This window comes from Tinamus guttatus, unplaced genomic scaffold (genome assembly GCF_059628265.1).
Source record: "Tinamus guttatus ecotype Peru unplaced genomic scaffold, ASM5962826v1 Tinamus_guttatus_pri_ptg000089l, whole genome shotgun sequence".
Classification (NCBI taxonomy): Eukaryota; Metazoa; Chordata; class Aves; order Tinamiformes; family Tinamidae; genus Tinamus; species Tinamus guttatus.
The window spans coordinates 4,090,368-4,114,939 of NW_028288623.1; the positions used below are offsets into that span (position 1 = coordinate 4,090,368).

Consider the following 24,572-nt stretch of genomic DNA (forward strand, 5'->3'; position numbering starts at 1 on the left):
TGGAAATAGTCTCCAATGTACTTTAAGTATTCAAAGAATTTCCAATAAAACTTTTACGTAAGCAACAGACTGCCGCACTGCTCTGTTCTTGGGGCGTTTCTCCTCCTACAGGTGTGGAAGAGCTCGAACCTTTCAGTCTGTGAGTTGCCTAGAGCAGCACGGAACAGTTGCTGCTTCCAGCGAGACAGGCGGCACTGGTTCCTAAAACCAGGTGGAGGCAGCAGGATCCCAGTGAAAAAGCCCCTCTTGAGAAGAAGGAGGGTGAAGGAAGGTGGGTTGGGAGCCCAGCTGGCCCCAGAGGCAGGGCTGGGGGGTGGTGATCTGTCCTGCAGGGTTTGGCCCTCCCAGCAATCCCTGCTGCCCATTACAGCACCCGGGGGGGACCTCCTGCTCCAGGAGCCCCTGCGAGGCCAGCGCGGAGGTGGCCCCTGGGCACGGGCACACCGGGGCTTTGCTGGCCACACAGCATATCGCGCACAGGCGCCCTGTCCCAGCTCATCTCTGAAGGAGGAGGGGACAGGCAGCAAAGCTCTGGGCAGGGCCAGCTCGAGGCAGACAGAGCGCTCGTCCCCTCGTCACTGCAGCAGACACTGATGTGAAAGGAGCAACCACAGCTCAGCGAAGAGCCAGAGCGGCAGCGCTGCGTTCTCACCGTCAACCTGCTCCCAGCCTCACGCCGAGGCCCCTGCAAACAGGGACTTCTTCCCACGTCCCTCAGCCATGAGGAATGTCGTTGTCACTTCCCTGTGACAATGCTGTGTTTGGCAGCGCGGCCGCCTGTTTCTTGTAGATGTGGCACAGATTCTGCCAATGGACGGATAAAGATGGATCTAGGATTAGATTTTGATTTTTATTGAAATACAAAAAGTGCAAACTGTGAAATACAAGATTGGTGCAGATTAAAAAGGAAATAAACATAAATGTGAACCAATACCACTGTGGAAACCCTAGCCCAGCACCTGGTGTACATCGATAGAAAAGAAGGCAGGGGACACTAGCAAGAAAAGCAAAAGCCAGAAGTTTTGCACAAGGGCTCCGCGTGTGAAAGAGGGAACAAGGGTCAAGCTCGGCCTCAGCCCTCCAGCAAATGAGCACACGCTGCTACGAGGCATCCGCACGGCCCCGCCACCAGCTGCGTCACCCAGCGGCTCTGCTGTCAGCGCAGAGCTCGGGCCAGGGAGACACGGGGGCCCTTAAGCCAGCGCTAGGCTTGGCAGAGTGGAATGGTCGAGGTGCTAAAACGCAGAGGCTGCCAGTGGAAGAAGTTCTCTGCCCCTTCACAGGGGAAGATGGACAAGAGCTAATCTAAAAAACAAGCTGGGGAAGAGAACCCTGGAGAGCCTCACACTAAGAAGAAAAAAAGAGTGGTAAAGACCAGCCCCCTAATCGGACACTGCCCCCACACTTCTATGCAGAGGGGAGAGCCCTGGGCCCGGCCGCTGCCGGGGGCACCTGCGCGAAGGGCTGAGCAGCTGAGGAGGGAACGGGCAGGCCGGGCACGCGGGGCCGCCAGCTCCTGGGGCCGCCCGCCCGGCCCAGGCTGCGGACAGGCCCCGGCTGCCACCCGCCCTGCCCAGCTCAGGGCAGGGACCTCTCAGCAAAAGGCAGCCAGGAGAGGAGGCTGCCGGAGCCCAAGCGGCCCCAGGACTGAGCCTGCTCCAGGGCCTGCAGCAGCTCCAGCACGAGGTGCAGCACAGGAAAGGGGATATTTACACCGGGATTTACAAGCACTTTCCCATCATGATCAGTAGGAGCTTTCTGAACACTCCAAATCTGCTCCCTGCAGGCACTAATGTGGAGCAGGCTCTATCCCTGCCCGCAGGGGATGTGCCAGGCTTCATTTCACTAAAAAAAGGAAACATCACTTCAGGAGTTTCATTTAAAATCAGAAAAAAAAAAAAAAGGAAAGACAGAGCACAGACACTTGCTTCAGTCCCTGTGCCCTCTGCCACCCTCTGCCGAGGGCCACCGGCAGGGCCAGGGCCTGGTGCCCCAGCGCAGCCCACGGCAGCCCCTCGCCCGCAGCCTCTTCCTCCGGCGGGAGGTGGCTGCGTTTCCTCCCCTCCCGGGAGGCACGAGGAGCGAGGCTGGGGCCGGGGAGCGAGGCTGGGGCCGGGGAGCGAGGCTGGGGCCGGCTCCAGAGCCGCAGCTGCCCCGCTCCCTGGCTCCTGCCAGGGCGCCCGCTCAGGCCCCGCTCCTGGAGCCGAGCGCTTCTCCCCAGCGATCCAGCCCTCTCCCCTCACTCCAGCAAAGACCCAAGGTGATTCGGGAGCAGAGCGTTGCCTCCAAACCTTATTTAACTACTACTATGAATTGTCCAGGCTAGAACCTTATATGCTGAAAATGTATAGCCTAATCAAACAGGGGAGATTCTTCCTCTTATGGCAGGGAGACTAAGTAGCCTGGTAGCCCCCGTAGGGGAAAGGCCCCCAGCCCCTCACAGGGATCAGAGCCAGCCCTGGAGCCTCTCGTGCTCCAGCCGCCCGGCGTGGGGCTCACGGTTCCGCCTGCCCCACACGGCCCCGGGCAGGCGTGGGCTCCGCGTGGGCACTGCCCGGGCAGCGGCGGCCTCGGCCTGGGATGGTGCCCACCCCGGCCCCGTGACCGGGCGCAGCAGCAGCAGCAGCTTACACGGCTCCTGCTGCGGATGCACCGCAGCCCTGAGGCAATTACTGCGATTACAACCAAGGCACCAACCTTCAATTGGTGTTTAAAGGCAGGTTAAAATACTACAAAAGAGTAAATTCCATTTAGACTCTAATGCCTTTTAAAAAGTGAGCTCTGCCTGGTCCAACGCATTTGTCCCTACGGCCAGATTCAGCAGGGAGCAAGACTGATGTGGGCATGCAAGGCCCCAGACAAAACACTGCTCGAGTACGGCTAGGAGCTTCCCCACTAGCACCCTCTCAGGCCCGGGCTAAGGAGAGGGGTCTCCTTTAGCTCAAGTAAAGGGAATCCAAAGGCGACAACGAAGCACTAACCGTGTTGCAGCTACTTTGGGAAGACACCAAGCCCACCCTGCTCTAAGCCTGACCCAGACTTCCCCATCCATGCCCAGGGCACACAGGAGGCATCAGATCAGGCTTCCACAGTAGGATGGAAGGGAAGTGTGAACTGAGCAGGAGATGGGCACAGAAAAGCAGTCCCCCAAGTTTTGGCACATGAGTGTTCAGCATCTGGGCAGAGACTTGAAAGCCAGGTCTGCTGTACTCCAAAGTAAGGGCTAGCCCCAGTCCCCAGACCTTCCTTGGAGGCCAGGCTCTCCGTCATGCGGTGCTGGAGAAAGTTCTGCTCAAACTAAAGAAAAAAGGAATGACCAAGGCAGTCCGTGCCAATCAGCACAGATATATGTGCCTGAAAGGGTCAGCGAGGCCTTGTGCTGTTGCGACAGGAAAGGCAGTGATCATCAGAGTGTTCAGCAGTTCAGTGTCACCAGGGCACTTGCGCCCTGCAGTTCTGATTCACTGTGAGTGACCCAAACCAGGCCCCACACGCAGCCATAAACCTTCCCAGCAAGGCTGGGAATGCTGTGGGAGGGACATTAACACCTGAGCTGGGTGACTGCGGGAGGCACCTCACCAACCCCAGCAAAAGCTGAAGAGTATCTACAAAAGTGATCTCCAAGGAGGGTGGGCTAAACTCAGCTCCCCCGGGCAGCCCAGGCCCCCAGCTGAGCCTGTCCTTCACTTCCCTGCAAAAACACACAGGCTCTGGAGAGCTGTTTGCCAAGTGCACAACATGCTGCTGCCTAAAGCGCGAGGGCTACCTGCTCCCTTCGCTGCTTCAGGTGCTTTTGGAGAAAGGCAGGATGCATGTTCAGGGCTGAGAAGATGGGACTCACAGCAAGAACATCCCTGCCCACCCCACCCTCCCCCAAAAAGCAAGCCTGCCCTGGCCTCAATAGCCCAGCTGAGACAAGGGGGATGTGCTGGGACTCTGGGGAGTCTGAACAAATTGGGTCTTTGTTTAGGGACCAGGAGGGCAGAAGAAATACAGGTGAGGAAGGAGGAAAGGAAAGAAGGAAGGAAGGAAGCTTACATGGGAGCAGACTGGTGATGAGCCCTGGAGAAGCTGCACAGACTGGTGGGCTGGGACCCCACTCGCAGCAGGCAGGAGACCAGCTCCCCTCCCCAGCTGGAGCAGGGGGCTCCTGCTCGCTCACTCACACACTGCACCATCTCCACAGCCCTCACGCCGCTCATCACCCAGGGAATCAATAGCCCCTTCGCACTGGAGTCCCTTGGTCACAGCTCCGAGACAAGGTGGGAAGGAAGGTGGGCACAGTGTGCTTGTGTGGGCCAGCCTGGGCTTAGGCCTCCACATCCTCAAACAGCTCCTTCTGGTTGTCCAGTAAGAACTTCGTAAAGGTGTTGATGGGGTTGATGGCTTTGAGGGTAATGGCTACATCTTTGGCCCACAGCAGATTTGGGCCAAAAACAACCGCTAGGTTGGTGTTTGTCATCTTGTTTTGGTCACTGTGAGCAGAGACCTGTGTGTGAAGGAAAAAGACCACTATGAATCCTACAGAACAGCAGAGCAGCTGCCCTCGACCCTCCCCAAAGCCGGAGTTACCAGACTGCTGAGGGCAAATGGGAGCAAACGGCAGCTGCAGAAGCTGAACACCAGCTGGGGGAAACACCAGCATTCAGGAGACAGGGAGACACATCTTGCTACTTTTCACATCTCGCCTTGGTTCAATCCCAAGGACACAGCATGATATCAGGACAGAGAGTGCTCTCAGCTAATATTTCTTTGGTCCTGATCATCACTTTAGCCAAAGTCATCTTCCTTCTGGCTAGCATGGCTTTGCAGTGGCTTCCCAGGAACAGAAGATCCTCTGGGGTGAGTCTGAGGCCCCTTTTCTAGTTCATTCTTCTGCTCAGATAATTTGCAGATGCACCCCAGGGAGCTTTCAGCCTCCTCAATACAGACCACACTGACTTGATGCCTGCTTGCACCTCTCAGCTTTATGAGAAGGGATTGCTTTAGGCTAGTTGCTCATGATCATTTCCAAACTCTGTATAAGACCAGCATACAGTGAAGGAAGGCAAGTTCCTGGCCTGAGCCTAATTTCCTCTCAAAGAGAAGGAGAGAGTGGGCAGTCAAAAGCTGACGACAGCAATAGAGAGTTGACTGCCTACTTTGGAGCAGCTCACCTGCACCAGAAAGGCTGTCAAGAAACGAAGCACTTGGTAGTTTTCTTCTGGAAGAGTCTGGAGGATTTTGCGAACAACATCCACACGATTCACCTCCTCCACAGCTATAAAGAGAGAGACACAGGGCAAGCAGGACCATGAGAAACCCTCACCTCTCCGTGCAAATGGGGAAGACCTCAGCACCCACCGCTGCTGAAAGCCCAATCTGCAGTCAGAGGGCACCCCATGCAGGGCTGCCCCTTCTCCAATCAAGGGTGGTCTGGAAGGTGTCTTTGCTTTTCCCAGTGCAATATTCAGGGGACAGCAGCACACTCTTGTTACAACTTACTTTGGAAGCTGACAACATGGCTGTAGAGGTCAAAAGTGAGGAGGGGCTCAGGTAGCTCCCTCAAGAAGGTCTTGAGGATCACAGCAGGGAGGTGGATGTCTTCATACTGCTGGAAATCCACTGACAAACCTGGAAAAGTAGAGCAGAGATTCAGTGTTCACTGGTCAACCAAAGCACGATCTCCTCCAAAGTAGGACTTGAGATTCAGAGCCTAGAACTGGGGAAGGAGAAAAACCTGCTCCAAAAGCACATGTAAAGCACTGATGAATTTAGCACTACACTTCTAGAAGTCACCAAACCAAGCAAATTGTTTCTTCTGGATCATCTTCTGTCCTCACTATGATGGGATACCCTGGGCAACAGGAAAAATTTCAGGAAGGTTTTCCACACAGCAGAAGCATTATCTGACACCTCTCCCTTGCAGCTCAGATCATGCCCTGATAGCAGAGCAAGGCCTCACCCCCAGCCCCACCAGAGGAGAGAAGCCACCACAGAGCAGCTCCACTACAGCTCTGTTTGGATGGCAAGAGTTAGGGGACAAGAAGGGCTCTGCTGAGTAGGGACACCTACCCATGTTGTATTTTTGCTGGACGTCCCTGACAACCTGTGTATTTGCTGATCTTCGGAAAACCCCCTCTGTTGCAAGAGCTGTAAAGTGAGAGCAAAAAAAAGAAATGTCAGTCACATGGGAGTCTCTGCCAACACCAGTCCTAACAGTTGTAAATCCATGTAGCAAGTTGTTCAGATAGATGCTGACACATTCCTATTTTAGGGTACTGAAATTCTTCCTGACTACATGTAGCAGCAGGCACAGAGTACAAGGAGCACCTGCTGTTCTTATCCAAGTGGGAGTATGGACAGCAGGAAGAAAGAACTCTGCCAGGGCCTGATACTGCACAACCTCTCTTGAAGGCTAATTCACCGGCCTCAAGTCTTTACACTTTATTTTGTGCTGCTATTTTGCTGCGTCTCACTACTCTCTGGATGGGAACTGGATGGGGTAGAGGCCATTAATGTGGAGATAAGAGGGGCTGCAGCTTCCCTGATCACTCACCGTGCTCCTGCAAATGGGCAATGGTCTCCCTGACCACCAGAGGAACAGCCGACTGATCAGGGCTCTTCTCCCGCAGACTGTGGGAAGAGATGAAAGGTTAAAAACGCTGCTCAGCTCTGCCCCGCGCACAGCCCCACACACGAGCACCTGCCCTCACAAGCAGCATCCCTGGCTGGCACATGGCATCCTGCTGCCCCATCTCCAGTTCACCCACCGCTCCAGCCTTCTCTCCTCTCACTCACTATGCCAAGTCATTCACTGGAGCAAGTATGGGCTCGTTACCACACCACAGAAATATTTCTCTGCCTTCTATAAAAATCATGGCATGAAGATGCCAGGGCAAAGACGCTCCCAGAAGACAAGTATGTTAGTTACAACTTCCTGAAGAGGCCTCAACTTCCCTTTTCCTTCCCCACTGTAGGACAGGACAGAAAGCAACTGACACATGAGAGAAAGATGCACAGAATAAACTTGTCCCTCCTATGCCTGCCCACTGTAATGGGAGACATGCCAAACCCACTGGCAGAGAAGGTCTGGCGTTGCCAACGTGTTAGCTGCCACCCTCACACATGACAGTCCACACCTCTTCAAAGCATGGAGTCACTCATCCTCTCAGGCCACTAACAAGCTCAGGCAAGTTTTATATTTGAGAAAGTTTTATATTTGTTTTATATTTGGGAAAGTTCTGCTGAAGCTGGGGAATGTGTCTTCAGATTGCTTCAGAGGGTCTCCTTGGCCCAGAGCCATCTGAGAACAATTCCTCACCTTCAGCAGAACAATCCCATCCTAATTTACAGTGGGATGTAGCCTGCAAATCAGCAGGGTGGAACTGAACCAAGTTAGTCAGGATCTGGACATGAGAACAGTTTCTCAAAAGGATGACTCAAGTTTTCTGGCAAGTCTGAACTGCAAGAAATTTTACAACTATTTCTGCAGCTGTTCACCTATAAATACAGTGACTTTGTATCAGTCACGGCAGGGCAAAAGCAACACAGTCCATAACTACTCACTGCTGAAGTGAGACTCCAAACTGCTGGTTTGGCAGTGGCGGGCGTGGGGGTATTGGCTTCTGTGGCACTTGGGAGGGCTTCTGCAGGGATCTCAGATATTCATCATATCTGTGGCAAAACACAGACTAGTAAAAAACCATTCCACATTTCAGAGAGAGCAGCAACCCAGCTCTACACATGACTCACTGCTGACCCATGGTAACAGCTCTTAGGAAGCTCCAGCCTAGCACAGTTGATTCCACCTGCACAAAAACAGGACATGCAGCTCAGGAGCCCAAGACAAACATTTGGTTTCCAGGAAAAAGCAGACAAAGGGAAAGATCTGTCTGGAGTCAGAAAATGGACTGGAGAAATCAGAGACAGTATGGGCAGGAGGCCAGGGCAGCACTGCTCATGATGCAGCTGTCTGCCTACATGAATAAAAGGGAATCAGTCTGGTGGGGCCAGGACTGTGATGACTTTGGGAAGCCCCAAAGACAAATGAACCTGTGCTAAGCAACCAAAGCAGGTACCCACACACAGCAGACGAGCAGCAAGAGCTCCAGGTCAGTGTTAAGAGTCACAGTCTGCAGAGAGCCCCGAAGTGGTAGGTGGCAGGAGGAGGACAGGCACTGCACCAGAGAAGCACTTTTAATTTCAGCACAGAGCCAGGCACAAGAGCCAGACGCATACGAAGGGAAACAGCCAGAAACAAAGGTCTCTGCAGCAATTTGGCACCACTCCCCTGCTAACCACTGCCTGGGTGGAACAAACTCTTCCATCCTCCTTCACTTTCCCCCCCAGAAAGGTCCCCTATCATAGAGCCCTAAACAAATGGGAGGGCAGGCAGCACTCTCACTTCAGCACTTGGCTTGGGATTCCCAATTGCTCCAGCTTCACGTACTCCTCCAGTTCACTAAGAAAGTTCACGTAAAAAATCTTTCGTCCGAACTTAAAGCTGAAAAATAAAGAAATTGGGAAATCTGGAATAAGAAGAATTGACTCCCAAAGGCAAGGAGAACATGGCTCTTCAGGAGACATCAGTGGGGCAACAGAGCAGGTACAGGCAAGAAACAGAAACGTCTCCCACAAAGATCTTCAATTTAAAATATTTTATTAGGACTTTCCAAGACTTTCCAAGTCATGTTCGAAGCCACAGCAGAGCTGCCTGAAGCTCTGGGCTTCCGTTTCCTAAGCTCAGCAGTAGGCTGGAGAACACTTCCCTTTTCATTTATGTTACAGCATGAAGACAAGAGACTAAACCTAGTCTGGACTGACGCTCTCCCTTCCTTTTTGATTAGCTGCAGAGTCAGCAACATGTTGCCTCTGCTTGGCTGCAGAGCAAGAGAGCAGCACAGGGCTGCAAACTCAGTGGGCTCCCAAAGCAGTTGTCCTTTTGCCTAAATATTTCTGAATTCAGAAGTACAAGGAGACCACATAAGACATCAGGGCACGCTCAGCAGCCTGTGCTCATGTTGTGCCCCACTGAGAACGCCCCAGGATGACCCCGCTGTGTGACAATGCACATGAGCTTCCTACGTTGCTTCCTACCTGATCAGGGGTTTGAAGAGAATCAGCAGGGTCTTGATGAACATAGTTGGGTGTACAATATACAATGCTTTGATGTTCTTCTTGTACCTGCCAAGAGAGGCTAAGTGAGGATAAACTGTGCTTTAAGCAAAGGAATCAACCTTTCCATTAGGTTATAGCATCCGTGAGTACCCCATCCCCTTTGCACTTTGCCTCACCATGGCTTGGCCTCCTCTTCCCATGTGTCTCAGGCAGTCCAGCAGCTTGAGGACAGGTTCTACACTGACCAAAGATGCCCCAAGGAGCAGTGAGCAGCCTCATCAGGAAGCAACAATTATACTATGGGGCTAACACGTTTTGTGCTGGTTCCTGGTATTGCTGCTTGCCTGTTGCCTGAAGGATGCAACTACAAGAGAGGCTGTGTTGCCCATGATTTGGCCTGCATTAAATTACTCACCTCCCCAAACAGTAAATACAAGCAATAGTAGACTATAGGGCAGGAAGAAGACTTCCTAGGGTAGGCTAGAGGACAGCATACTCCATCCTGCCCCGGTGCCTTCCTTACTCACTTGCGATCGAATTCCCGGTAGGCATCGCGCAGCCAGCCCAGGGATGGCTTGTTCTCACTGGTCAGGCCATGGTGCAGATACACCAGTGTGTAATCACTCTCCACATACTGATCCAGTGTGAACTTCAGGTACCTGCAGAGATAGAGCATGAAGCAAGTTCAGCAATTGTGTCTCAGAGAGGCTCTTTCTCCCTTGGGGCTGCATTTTAGGGCGCAGTAAGAGAGGACTGATGCCCCCAGTAATGGAGACAAGCAGTCTGCAAGGATGTGTCTAGCTGAAGCAGCCACCACATATGAAACCAGCCTCAAGAAGCCAGCACCTGGGAATTGAGGCTAAGGAAGCCAAACAGCCACCACCTCAGACACTACTCACCCCAGCAGTTTCACATGATCAAGTTGATGACTTGGGGGCATCCGGCAGGCACTGAATAAAATGACTTTCCGTCCATACTTGTCATCACCTGCAGATGAAATACAAGAGATTACAGGGAGACCTGGGACTACATTGCAGGCTTTGCAGCCAGGTGGAAATGGAGCACAGGAAACCTCCGTAGGTTTCCCTACAGAAGACCTAAGACGTGGTTGCCACAGCTGCCAGCAAAGATAAACCTGATTTGCAGCAGTTGCCCTGGGTCCAGGGGGAAGCAGAAACCTGAACACCAAGGGTCTGGCAAGCTGGCAGTGCTCATGGAGAACAGGATCCACTCTCCAACCCTGAAAAAGGAGGAAAGATTAGAAGCCAGGATGCATTGGGGCACATAGTGATGGCGGCCAGTAATACAGAGCAGAGAGTGTTTGCAGCATTAACACTGCCCTTGGAAAAATTCTCCTGATGATGCATACACCAGGCACAGAAAAAACTGTCCCTCACAAACATGAGAATGCCTCCTCCCATCCTGCACACAGACTAACTGCTTATGGGCTGGTGTGTTTGCTTCTTGCTTCACCCGAAGCTGCTCTGCATGCAGAATGAAGCCATTTCATGCCCTGCAAAGCAAGAAATTCACGGAAACAGGCAACCCCAACCACATCCCAGAGAAGAGAAACAAGGATCATCACAAGCCTCTTCTAAAGATGCACCAAGCAGGGCTGCTAAATTCTCCAGGGAGGGGGCTTAGGATAAGTTGTTCACTACTTCTTAGATTTTCTATCCATGGTGATAATTTCCTAACCTGAGAAAACTCCAAGAAGCTTTAAAGTGCAACAGAACAAACCCTTCTATGTTGAAAACCCAGCAGAGAACAATCCCCATCACATCAGATCCAAGTAACTCATCTCAGGGGAGAGGGCCCCAGCCACCTCCTGAGGCTTCAGGGACAGTGGGGCAAGCTCCCCAAAAGCAAGTCCAGAGAGCTCAGCAGACCTCTGCCAGCAGAGGTCTTGGCCCCAAGACAAAACCCACGCAAATGGGCACACAGAAACCTAGACGAAAAGCTAGGGGAAGCAAGAAATTCAGACCAAGAAGAACCAGGTAACAAATCTTTTGGATATATGAAGTTGAAGGGAAAGTCTGGTTCTCTCGCAGGCAAACACATCATTGCATCCATTACCGTAGGGATTACTTGCTTTTTAGCATCAGTGGAGATGAAATTTGTTCCTTTACTGTGAAGAGTTTGACTTTTCCCATCTTTCTAGCTCCCATCCTACTCAGAAGGCTAAGTTTTCTTCTCATGTAGGAGTAGTACAGGGAGGAGGAGGAAGATTCTGAGGCTATACTTAAGTAAAACCTCCATCCTTCTTTATAGCACAAACATCCCATCAAGGCTGCAGCACAGCAAAGCCATGCTCTCTACTTGTGCAGGACAGCCCTACAATCCCTCACTCTTCTCCAAAGATGCCCTTTGCTTCATGTTCATTTACAGTATTCACCGCACACAATCTCTTTTTCACCCTTGCATGGGCTCTGAGCTTCAGCCAGCTCTTGGCTAGACTTGTCTTGCAGCAACTGAGGTCTCAGATGACACCACGTAACAGCAAACCTGAAATTTGCAGGAACATTGCCTGTCTGTGACACAAGACCGCTTGCTGCTGCAAAGGACAACCAGACCACAGCACCAAGAGGCCACCAAACCTCCCTTTTACCCCCATTATGGCCTGAAGAACAGATTCTCTAGTTGTTCACTTGCATATTCACTTGCTTTTTTTCTTGCAAGCCCCCTTTCCATCCACTCATCAGACAGTACAAGAGACAAAGTGTACTCATACACATAAGCCAGAACCTCTACAAAAGCTAGGGACACTGAGGCAGCACTAGGAACAGACTGGGAAGGGTCGCATAGGCCATCATGTTGACATACACATGCACAGGTATGGGGCAATTAGGAAGGACACAGACCCAGAAGGCAGGACTAAGAGAGAGTGATGCAAGAATCATCTGGACAACCAGATACAGAAACAGCCAGGCCACAAGACCATCATCACATCATTGCATATCCCACGGTAGCCCACTCTCTGCCTAGCCCAGAGGTTCATGGTAGCTTGGTCTGAACTTTAGGGCTGGATCTAATGCACATAAACTGTCTGTGGAACAAAGGTGCAGGCCTCAAAGTCCTGAGCCAAAGGATAGGGCATCTCACGGCTCTTCCAAGTAAAGCCAAATCTTTAATCACACTTGTGTTTCCATCTGGAAAAAGGATCCTGCCTTCACAGAGCAGCAAGAAGATGGCAGCATTTGGGAATCTCTCAAGTTTCAAGAGCAATAAGGATCTGTGAAAGAGAATAATCGGAAAGACTACAGACCTCTGCAAATTATAGCTCCTTTCTAAAGTCAGAGTAGGTGCTGCCTTCAGTTCACCGAGAGGCGGAATGTCATGCCAAGCTAGAAGGTCTAAGGGTCAGAAGCAGATCCCAAGCTTGATCAAGGCAGGCCTTGGTTGTGAAGAACTGCAGCACAGCACTTCCTTCATGAAACGTTGTGGGTTGCTGCACACTCCGCTCAGTTTCCTGGGCACTGATTTCCAAGCCTCACAAGGTAGAATGCATGAACCAAATAGCTCAAACACTGTCCTCTGGAATGCCATGAAAGCCTATGGAAGGGCCCATGCAGACTCTCCTTCCTTACACAGCTGAAAAGGTTGTTGATAAAGAAAGAATATGTGACTCATCTGAAGGGAAGACGGCATGTTTCCTCTGGATAATTTCCAGGGCCAAGTACACTAAAAGATAATCTGTAGTCCCCTGGATCGCTGAAAAAGGAGTGGCTCATTTTGCCTTCCAAACCAGAATGAATTTATGTATGAAAACTGCACAGGAAGCAGCAAGCTGCTTACCGAGTGCTGGGTTTCACTCCGGTTTCATCACACCGAGTTCAGCCTGTCAGCATGGACACATTCAAAACAAGGAGCTGCCAATCCTGCTTCCACCTGACATATCAGATCAGCCAGCTTCCTCCAGACAAGGCAAAATTCAGCTCTTGAGCATCACGTTTGAACAATCCGTTGCTCCAATCTATAAACAAGAACTTAAAACCCATTCCACACATTCTTGGCTGTCTGAGGAAACTGCCTCCAGGTGGCCTCTCTGCCTCAGACTGAGCAGATTCTTATCGCACTTGATCTTTCCCAGACGCTCCATCCCTTGAACTGTTTGCTCTCCTGTTTGCAATATTAATCTTAGGTACCTACAATGTCACCCCTTGTTTGCAATTCCAAGCAATTAAAATTTCCACTGAACACAACTACAGAGCATGTACTAATTACTCAGCTCCTCAGGCTGTCTCTTATCTCTCTCTCAGGAAAGAAACACTCAGCCACAGCTAACAATAAGCCAGCAAAAAAGCAATTATGTATCGTCCACATTCCCAAAGCATCCCAACAGCATACATACCCTTGTGAATATGTCCACACATAAGAGAAAAGCTTTCGATCTACACTGACGTACAACTACCTCCCTATAGGCTGGAATGCAGAAGCTGTTCAACAACCAAGAGCAAGAGGGCAGCCGATATTGTATTAAATAAATCCGCAAAGCTTACAGGTAAAATATTTCCTTACTTTGCAAATCCTGCAAGGTATTTCCAGGTGTTTCTCCTGAAAAAAATATCAGCCAGCCTTTATGCCATGACTTGAGGCTACCATATGACTTGGCTGGCCACAAAACTACAGTCTGGAAGAGCCTTTTCATACCTAATTTTGTCAGGCATCATCACCTAGGGATCCCACTTTGATGCAATATTTAAATGGGAATATCCTGGTACTTTGATACCAAGAGAATGGAGACAGATAAAAACTGCTACCAAAAGCTCATGTTACAGGTTAACCAGAGAAGCTACAGAGTTCAGGGCAAGGAGGGGACACACTAGAGAGTTTTGGAACGCCTCTATACAAGATTTACGGAGCTTAGGATGTTTATCAGAGCCACTGTCAGTAAAAATCTTCTGTAATGTAATTTCAGCTCCTTGCCAAGCTTATGACACAGCTGAGCATTGTTTACTTGTGGTTGGTAGATTTTAGTTCTCTGTTGAATTCCAAAGTGGATTTAGTATCTGAGGAAAAAAGGAGGTCATACAAGTTACGCACTCAAAGTCAAAGTACTTCAGCACATGACATCTTTCATTTAGATATTCCCAGTAACCAAACACTGCCAGAATTATAAAGTCTTCTCAAGAGGTTACCGCTCTGCTCAGCTCATGGGTATCAGTGGTTTTCCCCATTGCAGAGAGCTGGGAAAACAGGCAAGAGGCAGGGCAAAGTTAAGGCAGGAGTCTATGCATTGCCACCAAATCAATGATTCCAGGAGGAAGGACAAATATCACAACCCTTTAACGTCTTACTGGTGAATACAGTTTTAGCTTGATAAAAAAAAAAAAAAATCACAGGGTCAGATGACAGAAGGCAAAATGGGAGGATACCCGAGAGCACGACACAACTGGGAGAAGCACCAAAAAATGAGGTAGCAGCTTTTCCACAGACCGTGCAAAGGTCTTGGCCTGCTGCCCAGGAACAGCAGAAAGAACTGCACACCAAGAGGAAGCCTCAGCTGCACTGTAAGTGAGAACGCCCCAATAGCCACGTTCCTAAGGACTGGGACTGAAGTCCAGAGAACATGAACGGGGCTCACGAAGCCCAGAGCGGTGTAGCACGGCTTCAGTCTGGAATGAACAACAAGCTGCCAAAATACAGCATCTCCTCTGAAGCTACATGGAGAAGTTGATAGTAGTCACTTTCATGATCGAGAATTCAATGCAAGTGCCAGCTGCCCAGCAAGTGACAACAGCAGATCATACGAAGGAACAGGAAGCAATCCTAGGATGAACTTCTGAAGCACGTAGGACAAAATGATTTACCACTTTGTGTTCAAACGGAACTGGTCCAAAGAGGCCACCACCATGGCAGAGGAGGAACAGAATTTACATTGAGACCCAAGAGCCCCAAAGTGCCCAAAGTAAAGCCCACAGGCCAAATTGACTCAGACGATTCTGCTGCCCCTGAGGCAGAAGCGCAGCCCTCAGAGATGGCAACTAAGTTCAGCCTTTGGACTCCTGAGAAGTTGCTAGTGCAACCCAAGGCTGAGCAAAGTTTGGGCTCCCCTGAGATAACCCAGCTGCAGGCCATGGTCATGCTAAAGGAATATCATGATCTACAGCATCAAATGTTAGTGCCACAAAAAATCTACCTACCTGGTTGAGCCCCATCAAGTGCACCCTGGTCTGGAGGAATAGAAACAAAGTTAAAGCAAGCCAAGTTTCACATCCTTTCCCAAGAGATCATCGGGATGTATTCACTTGCTCTCAGCACTCAACTCTCTCAACTTCATCTTTTCCCCAAATTTTTCCAAAGCAACATTTTGACAAATAGAAGTGATAACAGCAACTCACAATTCCTGAGTCTTTCTTGAATTTTCATCCAGTGCTGTGTAATCATAGTCAAATTTCTTACCCTTGCTGTTTTGCTTGTCGCACATGCAAAATGGCAGCTGCGATACCACCCCTTTTAATTGGGTCAAGGGCACCTAATTTGGAACATCAAGGGCCCTTGAACAACCTTGGAAGCGTACAGAGGATGGCATCGAACTGTATGAATAATATATTCCAAAGATTGCTTTGCAAGAAGCTACATTTCACAGATAAGCAGAAAATGAAAACAATTTAGATTCCAATGAGTCTGTGGCTTCCTAAAAATCTTCTTAATGGATGCTTAGGAAAAAAAAAAAAAAACAACAGCAACAAAAAAAAAACCCACTATTCCCCATGGGCAGGGAGGAGTCTGTGAAGACATTTACTGCCATCCTCAAACACTTCCCATCACTTCTGCATCTATGCTCTCAACAGACCTGCACATGTCGACTGTGACCTACTACAAGGGACAGCTTAGAGCAGGACTGTTTTAAAAACTCTTGGTTCCCTTGATCACACATGTCAAAAAATGGGGCACAAGCTGGACTTCTTTTGGGAGGGCATCAGAAGCAACTCAAACCTTACCATGCCAATTAAATAACAAATAAATTTGCACCAAAGCCAGAAACTACACCCCAATGCAGCAGAAATGCACCCATCCTGTGTTAACGGAGGAAATAATAACATACCACACTGGAGAGGAACACAGTTAAGGGAACAAAATTCTCACCAAAGATATACCCCTCATACTTTCAATGGAAGTTTCACCTGCAGCTTTGGCCTTTGCTTCTTTCATGAGAGAGCAACTGCCAGCGCTGCTATATTGATTTATCTTCCCCTGTCAGTGATTAGCAGCAAGAGCAAATCATCAGCACTAGTCACAGGGTTGTCACCAGCACCCTGTATGGGATGGCATCAACAACAGGCAGCTGCAGTGCTTTTCAAAGCAAGTTTGGCACTAGACACCAAAAAGAGTCACCATCAAAACTGCTGGAAATCAGCAGCTGGACACTGTCAGCTCTCCACTCAGTTGCCAAAAAGATAGAAGTAGCACTTTTGCCATATAAAAAACAGCAACAGGATACAGAAACACCCCTACAGAAGTTTGGGGTAGATCCTCATAGCCTTCAGCCACAAGCCTGGGTTTCCTCTAAATGCTATGTGATGTGAGCAAGTTAAAAAGCCAAAAAACCCACACTGCAGAAGTGGTGTGTACAGTGAAATCAAACCTCCTGTGCTCCAGCTTCTAGGCATGCGTAACGACAAATTTGTCTGCTACAATGCCCACAAGATGAGGAACTCGGAGTCCAGGACAGCACTCAGGCAGAAACCTCTCCAGGGCCAACATAACATAACCCAGGAACAGACACTTTAAGGCAAGTCAGAAAGTCCAGACAAAGATTAGCATGTGCATTTTTGGAAGCACACTGAACCAAAAGGCAGAATCTCACACTAAAATATTCTTAGAACTGTGGGGTGGGGCTGGGGGAAGGAGAATCTGGGGGGCTCGTGCCCCCACCTTCCCCTGCCACTGCTGAGGGACAGCAGTGACACAGCTGCTCCTTACCAGGGGACACAAAGCAGGGCACTGCGGTCAGCACATGCTGTGCAGATCCAGCCCTGACACGAGACAGGGGCACAGGGTGCAAAGGAGAGTCCCCACGAGGCCACTGCACTATTTTGAGTGGAAAACAAAACAAGAAATCCATTTTCTGGAGAATTCTACAACATATTTTTGAATAATTCTCTTCCTCTGGGGGGTAGATAGCCAGGATATTCAAATCAACATGTCTTGCGCTGAATCAGCTAGAAAATGCGTGTGAACTTTTTGCAAATATAATTTTTTTAAAAAATTAGCTATTGTCTATTAGCACAGTACACCCATCCCTCAAGAAACAATTACTATTCTGACTGCACGAGATAACTCCGGGCTCATGGAGCTCAGCCCGAGGGTGGGAACCGGCCCTCTTCTTCTGTCCAAAATAGCATCAGCATCCCAGAATGTATTTCAGGGAAGACAAAAACAGAATTAGCCATACACTTTCTGCTCTGAAGTGCAGGGCAGGGCAGGACTCAGCAATGAAAGCTCGTGCACAGCAGAATGGATAAAACTGCACGCAGTCTGTGGCTGTTTGCTGCTACACCAGAGGCAGCAGCGAGGGGTCCTCCCTGCTGGTTCTGCATGTTGAACCTTCCTTGCCCCTAAAAGCAGAACTTGTCAGCAGGTCAGGTCCAAACAGTTCAATTTTAATCACCCAGGCTACTTCCAATAGGATTTTTCCAGATCTCACAGATTGTTTGCCTCCTATCACAGCCCAGGAAACATCACCCTGTCTGATTCTCTGAACAGTTGACATTATTATTGTCCAGGAAAACTGAACAAACAGCTTCAACTCAGAGCCCAAATTATGATTCAGGTCCCTTTGATCAACTTCATAAATTCTGCTTCCAGGAGAAGAGACTCCAGTGAGCCTCAAAACTATCTGTAAGCATATCCACCATCTGGAGCTGTGCTGCTAGGCATTCCTTGCCCTAGAAAGACATTGCACCACCTTCTGGGGGGAAGACGTTCATAAGCTTTTACATAAACCAGGGAAAAACAGACAGCGGCAGCCAACAGCAGATGCTTCTATGAAAGGCTTTTACTTTATAAAGGGATGCAGGAAAAGGATGAAAAACTTGCCAAAACCACAAATTTAAACCATGATGGGGAAGAAATTTCTCTCATAACACAGCCATATCTTCCAGTCAGCCATGATACCCCCTGGAATCCTTCCAGGAAGGCAGGGATCACTTCCCTTACCACCCTAGACGTCCGTGTCAAACTGCTGCTTTCCAGCAGCAGTGCTAGCCCCGTCCCAGGGACACTCTGCCCAGAGAGCTTGCAAAAAAGCATTGTGTTACCTTGGAATACAAGTGCCCCAGGAAGGCCGGTGTTTACATCAGAAGGCAGCACAGAAAGCGTATCCTTGGTTCAGGCGACATTCCAGTCTTATCAATGGCTCTGATCTAAGCTCTCTGCTAAGTGCTTAGGTTTTGTCTGAAGTCAAGAGAAGTATCATTTAACTCACCAGTCCCCAGAGTTCAGAAACAACGGCTACCTCTGCCATTTGCATGCCAAATATTCTAGTTATCACTGACATAGCAGCATCCACACATCTGCCCCATCCGAATTTCAGCAGTAGGGAGAACAAGGTGCAGAGTCATAGCAAACCCAGTCCTGGGAGTAGGGTTCCTGAAAGTTTCAGGTTAGTAATACATTTGTGAATCAAAGCACTAAAAAGAGAATTTAAAAAGGCACAGCAGCCCAAAGGCTGAAAACTCACCTGCCAACCCAAGCAGCCAAGGCACAGTGAGATAAAGAATGAAGTTTTGAATTCACGATTACCATTTTGTGTTCCTAAACAATGTAATACCAGGAGTCAAGAGAAAGAAACTTTGTTCTAAGCCAAGGAAAGAACAATGAAGATAGGACAACTCTTACCAAGGTATCTGCCTGAGAATCTTCCCTCTCCAATCAAACCCTACTGCAGAACAACCTCTAATTAAAAGGACTCCAGGTTACAACTCTGCTTCTCTTGAATTTCACATGCTGGACAGGGAGTAGGGTACATAAAAGAAAGGCAGAACGAAGGGGAAGAGATAATAATAGATAATCAAGGAAGAAGTGTGAATCAAGTCACAACAGGTTAAAGAGGCTTTTTGTAGCAGGGAGTGCAGAACAAATTGAAATTACCTTCTCTCAGCCTTACCACAGCAACTCAAAACTACTCCCAAAAGTCTTTCTTATGGAGCTCCCGGGAGCACCTCGCTAAAGGTTAGTGTAATTAAAATAATATTTACAAGACAGCCACAAGTAAGAAATCAGAATGGATGTGACCCATCACAGAAAAAACATCAGGACCTTCCTTGCAGTGGGCCTTGTGCATTTTCCCCATATTCCGGACTTCTCAAAACTGCTGTGTAGGGACAGGACAGCAAGCTCTGGTCGTTCAACTGTAACAGCTGCCAAGTCTATTGTGGATTACTCAGTCAGCCGACGAGCTTGCAATGACACTGTGTAACTAGACAATTTCTGTAGCATTATCCACATCTTCCACTGAGGATAAATCTAAAACATTTCTGCTAAAGCAACTGAACCCTACTGAACCCTACTAGTAATAAAATCAAGACAGTAAGACCCAAGAAACAAGGTCAATGGAAAATTAAACTTAATTAACACATTCTAGATGTTTGGTGCTCCTTCTCCTTATAATGCCAGCTGCCCTTTGCCACTTGGGCCTGACATAGAGCAGATATCTCCACCGCCCCATCAAAAAGGCCCTTCCTCACCCCAGCTGCAACAAACATCTTGAGAGGAAACAGACAGAAAAGAGCCCCACCTGCTACTTCCACGATGTGGTGCCTGGCGATATCATAGTAGGGATCATCCCACCGCAGATGAGTGACAGGCTCAGGGGAGGCTTTGGAGTCCTCTGCACAAAACACAAAGAATAAACAGTCAGCAGAATGTATCTAGGGCACCTTGGCAAGGGGCAGGGCAACAGAGAGGGCTGGAAGCAAATGGTTTCACAACATGGGGGAATTCACGCATGGACCTGGCTGCTCTGGAAACCTGCTTCCAAAAGTCTAAGTACCAAGGGCACCATCATGGCCGCTGACAGCAGGAGGACCTCCACATACTCCCTGGAGGGATGGCTGTCCAACACCTTGGGGCTAACTCTGCTGCTCTCTTCGGGCAACGCAGTCCACAAAATAGTGTTGGTTGGATTCCTACAGGATTTCACAGCAACTACTCAGATCCCCAGTCCCACCTCCCACATGGAAGTCCAAGATCTTTCCAACAAGGAAAGCCAAGCTATCTTGTAAGAGACCAGAGGCCACTCCAGGACTTACAGCATGTCTGTACTGTCAGCATCAATGTGTAGCCAGACCTGGTCTGGCAGGACTATATTAATATCAGCGAGCCTTGATTTTTTACACTTAGTTCTTTCAGTTGTTCAGTGGCAGGGCTAACTCTCTCAGGTGTGGTATGAGCAAACTTCCATATGGAACTGGGACTCTCTGTACATGTAGGTACAGCCACGGTATTGCAGGACAAATTAATGCTTTTTGGACTAAACCCAGACGTTAAGCAAGCAGGAATACTCACCTGATTTGGGAAAAACAGGGACTTCATCCGATGGCCAGTCTTTATCATCTATGGAGGCCAGTTTGAGCTGGTTGAGGGACTGGTTGGTATCATCCAAATTCAGGTCATCCTGAAGTTCTGACAGTGGGTCTGTAGCCATGGTCCCCAAATACTGCAGTTCGTTTTGCAGTGTCTAGAAGGAAAACTGCAGAGATTGCTCGGTCAGACACTGAGATCGCACAGCCTGTCTGAAGCTCTTCCTCTCTTCATTGATTTCTCCAAAAGCTTCCCATAACACACCTTTAACCATTCAGACGTCATCCCTCTCCCTGGAATCAAGGCAGAAAGGCATAAACTCCCCCTCCTCCAAAGCCCAAAGCACCAACACGTCACGTTCTTTCCTACAGGTTCCATCAGGAGCCTGTACCAGCCCTCGGCGAGTCCCTGCTCGAGCACAGCTGTGTCCACATCAGCTTCTCTCCCGACACGGCAGCAGCAGCGAGATGCAGAGTGGGGTGACAGGCGGCACCAGCCCCAGCCTGACGCCCTTGCTGTAGCAGCTACAGCCCCCTGCCACAAAGCCCAGCTCTTTCCCCAGTGGTGCCCGAGAATCACCCCTGCCCACCCTGAGAGAGGGCTGGAGCTCCCAGCAGCAGCTGAGCGGGCGCTTCACTCTGCTGGGAACACAGAGGGGAGGAACTTGGAGCTGCTTCAAACAAGCTTTCAGCTGAGCAACTAAGATGGGAGAATGACACACACACACACACACACACACACACACACCAGACCTCCTTTCAGCACCACCCAGCAATTCCTTTCTTCTACACAACAGTAAGCAGCACAGGAATCATCCCTTATACTAAAGCTATATTGCTAGAACAAGCACTTTCCACCAAGCCAAACTGCTGAGGAGAGCAAGGACTTAGGAGGTGGGGGAAACAACAGAGAGCTCATTGTGTTTGCTGCTGTTTGCAAACACTTCTCGCTCAGAGCGGTGTGTATGCCAAACCCAGAGCAAGCGAGCACAGCTGTTCTCCTAAGGACCCCGACTCTCAGGGAAGTCCCCAAGAAAGGGCCACTACCATCTAATGTCACTGTTCTGGGTATGAGCAAGGAAAGACGGGACAGGAAAAACATGCAGGTCTAGAGGGCTCACACAGCCCAAAGGACAGTAATTCAGCAGCCAGGAGGCAGCAAACCAGGAGGAACTGCAACAGAACAAGCAGAAGCGACACCTTGCACCAGCAAGATGCTCTGCAGTGTTGCTCCTTGGGCTTAGGCAGGCTTGGGCTTGCTTTGCAGGTGATCTAAGGAGCCTTAGAATGCCCTTCTGTAGAAAGGCTCAGTTATTTCCTTGGGCAGAATGGAGAGGGGCACTAACATTTCGACCCCTCCATCCCTGGAGCATGAATATATGCATCTATCCAGCACATGATGATCAATCGGTTACACAGACATGAGCACAGAGAATGAAAGCTCAGAGAAACTGAGCAGAAGAAGGTGTCATGCCCATGCTTGGGGCAGCATTGCACTTTGGCAAATTTTGAGAGGACAGGAAATTGGATATTCACTGTTTGTCCCCCCACCCCACAGATCTCTCCAAGGTGTCCTGCCACCCCTTAGCTCTTACTCACCAGTTTACAACCAGTTTCTACTTCCTTGTGGCTCCCAAATGCCTGGAAACTATTGCAAAACAAATGAAATGAGATCTCAAAATAGGAAAGAGCAAGACATATAAGGGCAGCAGAAGGCCAAGGCAGTTCAGCAAATACACAGGGGCTGACAGTTTCAGCCAGCCAGAGATGCAGGCAAAGTTAAGACGCGGTCCCATGGGGCCTGGCAGAGCTGCTTGACCTCTATTCCCAGAGGGACAGGGAACAAGAACTTGGGCTCCCTTTCCCCATGAGCTCACGCTGGAACCATGCAGCAGCAGAGCCAAGTGACGACCAACTCCCCATCCCTAGCAACAGATCCCATTTCTATGGTAACACCAGGCACTAATTCCTATGATTCAGCGGGCTTAAAGTATCCTCGGCTGCAGCACAGCAGCCCCACGACCCAGCGCTGCGCACGGGTGCTCACACGGGGAAGCGCCCGCATCCTCAGCTGCTCCCTGCAGCACCCTCCTCTCAGGGGGGTGGTAAGAGAGGACACACTTTCAATGGCTGCCCATGAGGTGTGTTTTGTGCCCAGTTCTCAGGAAGGCCCAGCAGCGCCCCAAAGCAAGCTCCAAAGTCACTGGGACCAAACCTGAGCCCTGCCCAGTGACAGGCCTTTCATAGGGCTGGCAGGACACCAAGTTTCCTTCCTATAAGGAGGACTACAGCCTGGCTTCAGAGCCAATGTGCCGCACTTCACCTGAGGTGCACATGCTGATTATCAGACAGGGCCAAGGGACTGCCCATAAGGTACTTCCGAGGTTAATCCCAGTGTAGCACCATGTGGAAGAAGGAAGCAGGATCCTTACGCAGTCCAAGGAAATGAGCTTGCCAAAACTCTTCCTCACCCTTTGGACAGGCAGGCCAGACTCCCCAGATATCCTCACGTGCTTTCCGCAAGAAGCTCTTCCTCGGCTCTAGGGCAGTGTTTCACAACAGAAACGGTGACGGAAGAGGGATCCAGAGCAGAAGAGCTCTTAGATTTTTTTGCTCTTCTTATGACCCTGCCTGCAGCTATCAGAGCACTCTAAAAGGCTTTTCATAGAATTTGCTCACTCCTTTCCCAATAGTGCAAAAGGCAAAAGTTCAGAGTCTCACATCAGATAACCCTAGAGCATTTGACAGAAAGAGTGTCTTCTAATTGCCTGGGAAAAAAAAAAAAAAAAAACAGGCACTGAGAAAGGAAAACCAGGAAAGCAGGATGCAAGAAACCAAGGGAATGGCAGCACAAGGGAACTGCTCTATTTCCTGACAGAGCACAGTCAAAGGTTAAAGGAAGGTTAAAGGTAAAGAAGCCTCAGTCCTTTTTGCCACAGTTTGGGGCTGGAGACTCCTCCTTGCACAAGATCCCAACAGAAGCTACCCTGGGAGGTGGCTCACGTCTGCCGAGGAAGCCTTAGGGGCTGCAGCTCACAAAGCTGCACTGAGTTTTCTTTTTGATTTTGCAACTCCATGTTTGCTACTCCTGCATTATCCATTTCTCAGCTGGACCTACTCTGCAGTTTCCACTTCTCATTCTGTTTCCAGATGTGCTGTTAATTCAGAAGCAAATCTATGCATTGCAACATATCCATCCATGTGTTGACAATCCTTGGACATATATTTATATATGATAAAGAATTGCAAAAGTCACATGGCTTTTTCTTTCCTGACTTCCTAACAAGTGACGCTCAGACTGAGGAGGAATACAGATTCTGGAGTTGTGGTGTTATTTTCCCAACGCTGCTGCCACGTGCACCTCCTCCGGGCTGAGGTTAGTGCGCCCACACGGCTGCTTTCTTCGCACACCAGCCAAATCCCTGCACTTCGCTGTGGTCCTGACCTCAAGCACAGAATTAACCCACGTTCGATTTGCTAGTCCAGGGGCTCCGCTCCCTCGGCCGCGCCCCTCGCCGTCCTCCTCCTCGCCAGGGGAGGCCGAGCCTCCCCGAGCCCCTCCGCGCTCCCGCGGGGACCGAGCAGGAGCCTCCCAGCCGGGCCCGCTGCTCACAGGGCTCAGCGGGGAGGCGACGCCGCGGCCGGGCGCGGCGGGAGGCTCTCAGCAACCGGGCGGCCCCGCAGGCAGCGCCCGGCCCGGCCCGCGGCGGGGAGGACACGGAGCTCCCTGCGCCTCCGCCTTTCCTCCAGGAAGCGCCGAGCCGCCCGGCGCCGCTCCCCGCGGGCCGCGCACGGAGCACCGGGCGCTGCCGCCGCTCGAGGGCCCCGCTCCGTCCCGCTCCCCGCCTGGGGGCCCCGCTCCGCTCCGCTCCCCGCCCGGTGCCGCCCCCGGCCCCGGCCCCGGCGCTACCTGCGGTGCCGCCGCCCCGGCCGCTCCGCCAGCATCCG

The 24,572-nt window shown here is 50.3% G+C and overlaps 1 protein-coding gene across 3 annotated transcripts; it reads right to left on the minus strand.

Annotated features, from left to right (window-relative positions):
• Nucleotides 1-4,274: 4,274 nt before the first annotated feature.
• ARHGAP1 (Rho GTPase activating protein 1) lies at nt 4,275-24,572 on the minus strand. 3 transcript variants are annotated; one of them, XM_088520528.1, is made up of 14 exons: nt 24,535-24,572; nt 20,611-20,794; nt 19,841-19,933; nt 15,243-15,272; nt 9,999-10,086; nt 9,627-9,758; nt 9,079-9,165; nt 8,387-8,485; nt 7,549-7,656; nt 6,539-6,615; nt 6,055-6,132; nt 5,485-5,613; nt 5,157-5,260; nt 4,275-4,489 (listed from the first exon to the last, which is right to left on the minus strand). In XM_088520528.1, exons 2-14 carry the CDS (start codon nt 20,747-20,749, stop codon nt 4,310-4,312), a joined length of 1,344 nt encoding a protein of 447 aa, XP_088376654.1. In that variant the 5' UTR covers nt 20,750-20,794; nt 24,535-24,572; the 3' UTR covers nt 4,275-4,309. The 3 variants fall into 3 exon arrangements, with proteins under 3 accessions (XP_088376654.1, XP_088376655.1, XP_088376656.1); XM_088520529.1 differs by lacking the exon at nt 24,535-24,572 and adding an exon at nt 23,909-23,996; XM_088520530.1 differs by lacking the exon at nt 15,243-15,272.

Bases quoted from the DNA above. Each gene is read 5' to 3' on its own strand.
- ARHGAP1 (XM_088520528.1), bottom strand. From the start codon at position 20,749: ATGGCTACAGACCCACTGTCAGAACTTCAGGATGACCTGAATTTGGAT. The intron at 8,486-9,078 runs GTAGGAAGCAAC...TTTATTTTTCAG, and splicing joins CTCTTCAAACCCCTGATCAG to CTTTAAGTTCGGACGAAAGA. The intron at 4,490-5,156 runs GTGAGCTGCTCC...CTTCACACACAG, and splicing joins TGACAGCCTTTCTGGTGCAG to GTCTCTGCTCACAGTGACCA.